Here is a 9,264-nt window from a genome sequence, read left to right as displayed (position 1 = left end):
CAGTGGCGGTAAAACTAACGGTGCTAAAGTACAGGGGGAGGCAACCCCCACAAAACAATCACGGCACCTATTCAGTACACAGAAACAAAGTAAAAACATATTCAGTGCGGTAACCCCTCTAGACCAATCACCAACAAGGAACAAGCGTCAGTGTATTGAAACATAACAGAAACCTCTTTAGGAACCCAGACTTGGTGGTGACATGTGGGTCACATGGGCAGAAGCTTCCTGGAACTTCTTCAGAGGTCCAAACTTACTGGCGACAGCTGGGTCACATGGGTCTCCAGCACCTTGCAATGTATTGTCACTATCAGGGAAGCCCAGTCTTTCACTGACACCTGCCATTTCCTAAAGTACCCAAATCCCTGCATATCCACAAAGTTACAAGGCTTACAGATAGACCACGTGAGTTTGATGAAGAGATGATTTTCAGCGTTAGAATGTCTGAGGTCAGCAATTTTCAATCTGAGGAAAGAAAATCAGAAGTGGTTTTAATGCTAATGGAAGAGCAAAACAGATTAAATGTGTGTAAATCAATAAAGGCTAAAGAAACTAAAAGGAATTCTGAAAGCAAATAAATCTCAGCCTTTCTCTCATGAGGATTGGAATTTAAATGTGGGGAGCTGATGCCAAAACCTATAGATTAGATTAGATTAGATTATTTAATGACCACACAGTCAAGCTGGTGGAATTCAGGTTCAGTACAGGATGTTACAAGGTAGGCTGATTCCCGTCAAACATAACATAAAACACAACATCATACAATATACAGTACATGCATGGGGAGGATATGTGCTGTTGTCATAGTGTGTTCAGAATTCGGATTGCGTGTGGGTAAAAACTGTTTTTAAATCGAGATGTCTTGGCGGGCAGTGAGCTGTAGCGCCTTCCTGATGGCAGCAGGTGGAAGATGTGGTGAGCTGGGTGGGAGGGATCAGAGATGATTTTCTTCACCCTTGACACGGACCGTTTGTGATGGAGTGATTCTATTGATGGAAGGGGAGTGCTGATGATTTTGGATGCTTTGTTAACTATGCGCTGTAATTTATTACGGGAGTGTCTAAACTGCTGAACCAGACTGTAATTGATGAAGTGAGCATGCTTTGGATGATGGCTGTGTAGAATCGGATTAGGAGGTGTTTCCTCACTCTAAACTTCTTGAGCTGGCGGAGGAAGAAGAGTCTTTGGTTGGCTTTTTTGTAGATGTGATTTGAATTGATTTTCCATTTGAGGTTATTGCTTATGTGAGTGCCAAGAAATTTGAATGAGTCAGTGGTGGATATGGGTTCGCCTGAGATGAGTAGGGGGGTCTTGGGTTGTGCCTTACGTCTGAGATCAATGATGAGTTGGTGTGTTTTAGATGTGTTGAGTAAGAGGTTATTATCTGTGCACCAAGTGACTGCTTTGTGTGTTTGAATGCGGTATTCTGTTTCATTATTGTTCGAGATGAGACCTATGATGGTTGTGTCATCTGCGTATTTATATATTTTAACTGAACTATACTGGGATGTGAATTGGTTTGTGTAGAGTGAGAATAACCAGGGTGACAAGACGCAGCCCTGAGGGGCTCCTGTGCTGAGGTGCAGGGGGTGAGATATGGTGTTATGTATCTTCACCCTCTGTTGTCTGTTCCAAAGGAAGCTGTAGATCCAGTGACAGATGCAGGGGTCAATGTTCATGTCCGTTAATTTATGGAAGAGTTTAACCGGGTTGATGGAGTTAAATGCCGAACTGAAGTCCATGAACAGGATGCGGGCGTAAAATTACCACCTGGGTTAAAAGGATGATCTCGACATCTGAAAATCAGATTTGAGAGAGTTAATACAATTAAACTATTTTCTTTTTTGGAAAAATGCAGAAAGAGTTAGGGAATACAATGATAAGTTTGAAAGTACATCTATTAGGAGTGGAATCAGGAAGCACTTACTCATGTGAATGATAATTGAATTTGGAAGTTGCATCTGCAAATGGCAGTCCATATTCTGGGATTGCAAACCAGAAGATCAGATTAATAGTTTGTTTAAGAAGGAACTGCAGATGCTGGAAAATCGAAGGTAGGCAAAAATGCTGGAGAAATCAGCGGGTGAGGCAGCATCTATGGAGCGAAGGAAATAGGCAACGATCAGATTAATAGCATCTTTTTAGGCAACAGTGGCAAATAGTGGATAAAGGGATAGGAAGGAACTGCAGATGCTGGTTTACACCGAAGATAGACACAAAATGCTGGAGTAACTCAGTGGAACAGGCAGCATATCTGGAGAGACAGAATGGGTGATGTTTTGGGTCAAGGCCCTTCTTCAGACTGAGTCAGGGGAGAGCGAGACATAGAGATATAGAAAGGTAAGGTGAAAACACAGATCAAAGGGGAAGATGGTCAAGGAAATGTAGGATGGTACATTGGTAGCTGTGGGGAAGGTGACAACGAGGCATACAATCAGTAATATTTTGATTGAAGACTGAAAAAGGTGAATTTATTATGGGGTACAAGGAAATGGCAGATGAATTGAACAGGTACTTTGGATCCGTCTTCACTAAGGAGGACACAAACAATCTTTCTGATATACTAGTGGCCAGAGGATCTGGGGTGACGGAGGAACTGAAGGAAATCCACATTTGGCAGGAAATGGTGTTGGGTAGACTGATGGGACTGAAGGCTGATAAATCCCCTGGATCTGATGGTCTGCATCCCTGGGTACTTAAGGAATTGGCTCTAGAAATCGTGGATGCATTGGTGATAATTTTCCAATGTTCTATAGATTCAGGATCAGTTCCTGTGGATTGGAAGGTAGCTAATGTTATCCCACTTTTTAAGAAAGGCGAGAGAGAGAAAACAGGGAATTATAGATCAGTTAGCCTGACATCGGTGTTGGGGAAGATGCTGGAGTCAATTATAAAAGATGAAATAGTGACACATTTGTATAGCAGTAACAGGATTGGTCCGAGTCAGCATGGATTTACGAAGGGGAAATCATGCTTGACTAATCTTCTGGAATCTTTTGAGGATGTAACTAGGAAAATGGACAAGAGAGAGCCAGTGGATGTAGTGTACCTGGACTTTCAGAAAGCATTTGTTAAGGTCCCACATAGGAGATTAGTGGGAAAATTAGGGCACATGGTATTGGGGGTAGAGTGCTGACGTGGAGAGAAAATTGGTTGGCAGACAGGAAATAAAGAGTAGGGATTAACGGGTCCCTTTCAGAATGGCAGGCAGTGACTAGTGGGGTACCGCAAGGCTCAGTGCTGGGACCACAGCTATTTACAATATACATTAATGATTTAGATGAATGGATTCATAGTAACATTAGCAAATTTGCAGATGACACAAAGCTGGGTGGCAGTGTGAACTGTGAGGAGGATGCTATGAGAATGCAGGGTGACTTGGACAGGTTGGGTGAGTGAGCAGATGCATGGCAGATCCAGTTTAATGTGGATAAATGTGAGGTTATGCACTTTGGTAGCAAAAACAGGAAGACAGATTACTATCTAAATGGTGTCAAGTTGGGAATCTCCAGGTGTTCCGGTTTCCTTCCACATTCCAAAGACATGCAGGTTTGCAGGTTAATTGGCTTCTGTAAATTTTCCTTATGGTGTAGGATAGAACTAGTATATGGGTGATCATTGATCAGCGCGGACCCGGTGGGCTAAAGGGCCAGTTTCCACACTTGGTTGTTGAAGCTGCACCTATCCAGCATAGTGCACCACTTCACAAATGATCCAACTGTCCACCACATCAGATGCCCCTTGCACCATCTGCAGAAGAGTCTCTGATCATACACTGACCATCAGAGTGAAAATACATTTCATCATATCGTGTGGGGCCACCGCCACGCTAAATGGGGAAGACTATTAACATATCTAACTTCTCAGGGCTGGGCCATCAACGGTAATACAATAGTACTCATTCACAATTAAGCTCTGCACTCCCATCACCATCAAATCAGAGGATCTCTCCTGGTTCAATGGGCAATTAAATGTTAAAATAACCTAATCGGCCTCCTCAGACCCCAGAGAACTGCAGTGTCATGAAATCCTTAGATTGGGTAGACTGCCTGAGAAGAAGATTTAAAAAAAAATAAACCAACCTGAGGAAATGTTCTTAATGTGATTTTTTGTTTTAGTTTAGATTAGTTTAATTTAGAGATACAGTCTGGGCACATGCCCTTTGGCCAACCGAGTCCACACTGACCATCCTTCACGTCTGGTTACAATGAATAGAGGCAAGTTTAATTACGTCTACTGAACAATTTAACATTGAAATTAGTCAACCTGGATACCAATCTATCCATGTTCTCTCACGATGCTGCCTGACCCGCTGATAGCTAATTGTTCAATGGTATTTTTATTGTCACGTGTACAATTGATTTTCTTTTTTGTTCCATCCCTCTCAAAATGCTGACCGGTTTGACGTTGTATTGGGCGGTAGGAAGGTTATTAAAATCAGGGGATGGGTGGGAACTGCGTTTTGCAGTTGCAGGTACTGCCGGAGATCCACCCATATCCACTCCGGTCGTCTCAGTGAAAGCTGCACAACAGTTTCCTTCCAGAGAAGGCAGGATTTCCACGCCGTGACCAATTCGCCGTGAGTATAGCGCGCCCCCCGCGGATCGGCCGTCATTATGTCAGGAATGGCATCTAATATCAAGAAGCAGAGGGAGAGAGCGGCCGGGATCGGCTCCTGGCAGCAACCGGTGAAGTTTCTCAATCAAGATTATGAAGCGATCCGGCAGCATTGCTTGGATACTGGAAACTTGTTCTGTGACGAGTCTTTCCCTGCTTGTCCTACATCCCTGGGATTCAAAGAACTCGGACCTGACTCGCACAAAACCAGAGACGTCGAGTGGATTCGCCCGAAGGTATTGATGAACTTCCTTAACAAAAATATATCGTTGTCAATTAATGTTTTAATTTGTTCAGGTTATCTATTCTGCAGCTGACAATGCTACACAACAGGGCGGGCAACTTCAGCTTGTTTGTCGTAGAAACTCTTGCGTTAGCGGCACACCCTAGGAGTGTTTCCAGGCTGTGTGTGTATGTAAATAGCCTTCCCTTCACACCGAACACTGTGAGATTGAAACTATGATTGCGTTTTGTTTTAAAAAGCCAAACCCGTGCAAATAGCCCAGTCAAAGATTTAACATAACATCCCAAGTATCGGAAAACATTGCTACGTAAACACTGAAAATGCATAACAGGATGAGCTCCTGGAAACTGTGACCTGATCTGGCGATCCAACACAACAGGAACTAAACGTAAAAGCCAGAGTGTTGGAGTAACTCAGCGGGCCAGGGAACAGATGTAGGGGAGTGGACCGACGACGTTTCGGGTTGGGACTCAACTTCAGCGAAACTTATCTCAGTGCTTTAATGAGAGACTATAACTATTTTGGAGAGGGGCCAATATATAGACACACAGGACTGCAGATGCTGGATTTTGCTAAATATAGACACAAAGCGCTGGAGTAACTTAGAGGGCCAGGCAGTATCTCTAGAGAAAAAGGACGGGTGACGTCTTGGGTCGGGGCCCTTCTTCAGACTGAGAGTCAGGGGAGAGGGAGTCTAGAGACATGGGAGGGTCAGGTGTGAAAACGATAGATCAAAGCAGACGCTGATAAGGAAATGTAGAATGATTCATTGTAGGGAGAGGAAGGTGACAACGGAGCATACAAGCAGCAGAAAATAATCAGGACAGCGAAACTAGTTGGAAAACTAGGGTGGGGGAGGAACGGAGAGAGAGGGAAAGCAAGGGTTACTTGAAGTTGTAGAAATCAATATTCATCCCGCTGAGTTGTGAGCTGCCCAAGTGAAATATGAGGTACTGTTCCTCCAATTTGCGTTTGGCCTCACTCTGACAGTGGAGGAGGCCCAGGACAGGAAGGTCAGTGTGGGAGATAGTGTTTAGCGACCAGGAGATCGCGTAGACCAAGGCGGACTGAGCAAAGGTCTTCACAGATGCTGCCTGGCCCGCTGAGTTACTCCAAAACATTGTGTCAACCTTTAGCAATAAACCAGTTGTGTGATTACACGCACTTTCTCGATAAACTGGTACTAGTTATGATTTTGAAGTGTAGAAACAAGGAAGTGTAGATTCGGCCCGAAACGTCGCCTATTTCCTTCGCTCCATAGATGCTGCTGCACCCGCTGAGTTTCCCCAGCAATTTTGTGTACCTAGGAAGTGTAGATGTTGGCTTATAAAAAAATAACAGAACTTGTTGAAGTAACTCAGCAGGTCAGGCAACATCCCTGCAGAACATGGATAGGTGACGTTTCGGGTTGGGTCCCTCTTATTTTTAAACCAGCATATGCAATTCCATGGAAGGGTCCCAAACTAAAATGTCGCCTATCCATGTTCTCCAGAGAAGCTGCCTGATCCGTTGAGTTACCCCAGCGATTTGTGGCTTTTTTTAAAATGGTTTTAATTCCACTTTGTTTCAAGTCCTGTGTGCCCATTCTCTATTCAAATCACATTTTGTTTAGCATAATAAAATAATTTAATTTAATACTTTGTCTTGTCGGGTTGGCTGCATACTGTACGTGGTTTCCAATTTAGTTCCTTCACCACTGCAGTAACTTTTCCTGGCCACTTACAGCCCAGAGGCCTTTTGCTTTATGCTGCTCAATGTAGAGTCATAGTCATGCAGTACGGAAGCAGACCCTTCAGCCCACCAAGTCCATGCTGACCATCACGGCGAGTCTGTCCTCACCTTCTCCATCATGGTCTGGTTTGGTTCAGCCACCAAGCATGACATTAGGAGACTGCAGTGCATCGTTCGATCAGCCAAGAAATTTGTTGGCTGCAACCTTTCCCCCCTATATCGACGAACTATACACTGCAAGGGCCAGGAAGTGAGTGGGAAAGATCATCTCTGACCCCTCTCACCCTGGCCACAAATTCTTTGAAGCACTTCCCTCTGGAAGGCGACTGCGGATTGTCAAAGCTGTCACGGCCAGACATAAAAACATTTTTTTTCCACGAGCAGTAGCTCTACTCGACAACCAAAAGTCTGTAGCCTCCTTTTGCTCTGGTATTTTATTTCATTCTTCGCATGTTTGAATTATAATATTTTATTCTTAATTTTTTACTGTATATTGTGTTGTTACTTGCGAGAAAAGCACCAAGGCAAATTCCTTGTATGTATACATACTTGGCTAATAACATTTATACAATGAGGACCCATCGTGGGGGAACTGTTGGGGGGGGGAGGGACAAAAGGAGGAGCCGGTGTGCTTTGCAACTTTGTCGGCACCTATGTCCTTGTAATGTGTGAACCCACACACCACTGGGAGAAACATGTCAATTCTATATGGAGAACATCCAAGGTCAGGATTGATCCACTGCCACCTTCTGTTCAATTCACTTATACTCGATAGAAGTAGTGGACAGGGGCCTTGATAACATTGGATTAAATATTGGACAAAGGTCTTGACAGATTCTTGATTAGTATGGCTTTCAAGGGTTATGAGGAGAAGGCAGAAGAGTGGGGTTGAGAGGGAAAGATAGATCGTTCAAGATTGAATGGTGGAGTTGACTGTGCTGAATGGCCTAAGTCTGCTCTTATGATTTATGAACATGGAAGGCCTTTGCTTTAGTCAGACATGGCAGGGGTAATAAAATGCACAATTTTTGCTTTTGTAAAAAGTGCGGGCTACCTTTATTATAATGTGGGGCTGATGATGTGTATGTCCAAACAGGTGTGCAGCCGGTGAATCGCTTGGGCGGTGGTGCCTGATGCTTGCTGACACTTAATGATTTGTTGCACCAACACCTTGTGCACTGCACCTTGCACCAGGCTGTTTTCTGGACTTTCTTTTAGTGGAAGTTAGTCATATTAAGAGCTAATGCATTAAATAAATTCCTGATTCGTTATTAGGAAAGTATCTTTACTTTTTCATAAATTGCCATCAGGTGTTTTTTTTTTCAAAATACGATTTTAAATGTGGTCTGAGCTTGCAAGCGCACTGATCGATGCACAGATATTTTTATCTACCCTGTGTCTGTGCACTATTGGATTTTGATACTTGGTGACTCAAGAAACTGCTGATGCTGGAATGTTGAAAAAAAACATTGCCAGAGGAACTCATCCAGCCTGGCAGATCTTCTGATGTCTTCCACAACTCCGACGTCAGGACGGTCATACACACTCCGCGGCATAGAGGTCCAGACTCAGCACTTTCCTACTGGAGACCGTGGCTTCAGGATGTTATAGGCTGCAGGCCGGCAGTCGGAGCTCTTCTCCGGCGGTCCCCGGCAAGGGGTCCCAGGCTCTGGATGGTAAGTCCAAGCCATGCCCGCGGCTAGAAGCTCCGCAGACCGCGGCTTCAGGATGTTATAGGCCGCAGGCTGGTGGTCGGAGCTCTTCTATCTGGCGAACCTCGGCAAGGGTTCGCCCGCTCCACAATGGAACGTCCACGCTGCGCCTGCTGCCTATAGGTTGCTCCAATGCATGCTGTTAGGCCGCGAGGGAGGCGACATGGAAAAAGTCGCCTCTCCATCAAGGAGGTGACCGGAAGCGGTTCCCTTCTTTTCCCCTCCCCACCGTCTCCCACACAAGACACACCAAGAGACCAACACCAGACACACACACAATTAAAACAAAAAAAAGTCGAAATAACGAACACGCAGGGCAGCCGACTCGCAGCGCTGCCACCGACCGAACATGAGACTGAAGTGAAGGCTGGAGGAACAGGGCCTTGCTTTCTGATAAAGCTACTGAGACTTTATTACAACATTTTAGACATTGCTGATGATCTGAGACATTTTAAAGACTATTGTTATTATAATTAACAATTTAAAAAACAAATTACACCTCAAAGCTAAAATTTCCCTTATTCTTTAGACTGAGAATCCCATTGAAATAAATGAGATTTGGCTCTGATTTATGGTCTCGGATTAGTGATCCTAGACCTTGATTTATACTTGATACCCGAATACTCCAGCCATGGAATCCCATTCATATTTGGATTTCATGGGGAATCAAACAACAATGTGATGTGACAGATGCAGCCGTGTTTTGTCTAGAATTAAGGTCTTTCCATTTGGCATGGATAGAGGGCCAGGTCTGTGTTTAGGAAGGAACTGTAGATGCTGGTTTAAACCAACGATAGACACAAAATGCTGGAGTAACTCAGCGGGATAGGCAGCATCACTGGAGAGAAGGAATGGGTGACGTTTTGGGTCTGAAGAAGGGTCTCGGCCCAAAACATCATCCATTCCTTCTCTCCAGAGATGCTGCCTGGCCCGCTGAGTTACTCCAGCTTTTTGTGTCTA

The 9,264-nt window shown here is 44.4% G+C and overlaps 1 protein-coding gene across 1 annotated transcript in view; it reads left to right on the top strand.

Moving 5' to 3' along the window:
* The first annotated feature begins 4,472 nt into the window (after window positions 1-4,472).
* The window catches only part of LOC116976011 (calpain-2 catalytic subunit-like), a 68,104-nt gene continuing 63,312 nt past the window's right edge, over window positions 4,473-9,264 (top strand). The window contains exon 1 of the mRNA XM_033025484.1: window positions 4,473-4,853. Coding sequence (XP_032881375.1) covers window positions 4,617-4,853 — 237 coding nt within the window. The 5' untranslated portion in view covers window positions 4,473-4,616. The remainder of the gene's footprint in view (window positions 4,854-9,264) is intronic.

The sequence above is a fragment of the Amblyraja radiata genome, chromosome 8, assembly GCF_010909765.2.
Source record: "Amblyraja radiata isolate CabotCenter1 chromosome 8, sAmbRad1.1.pri, whole genome shotgun sequence".
Taxonomy (NCBI): domain Eukaryota; kingdom Metazoa; phylum Chordata; class Chondrichthyes; order Rajiformes; family Rajidae; genus Amblyraja; species Amblyraja radiata.
The sequence above is the reverse complement of the archived record's forward strand: the minus strand, read 5'-3'. Positions and strand labels throughout refer to the sequence as shown.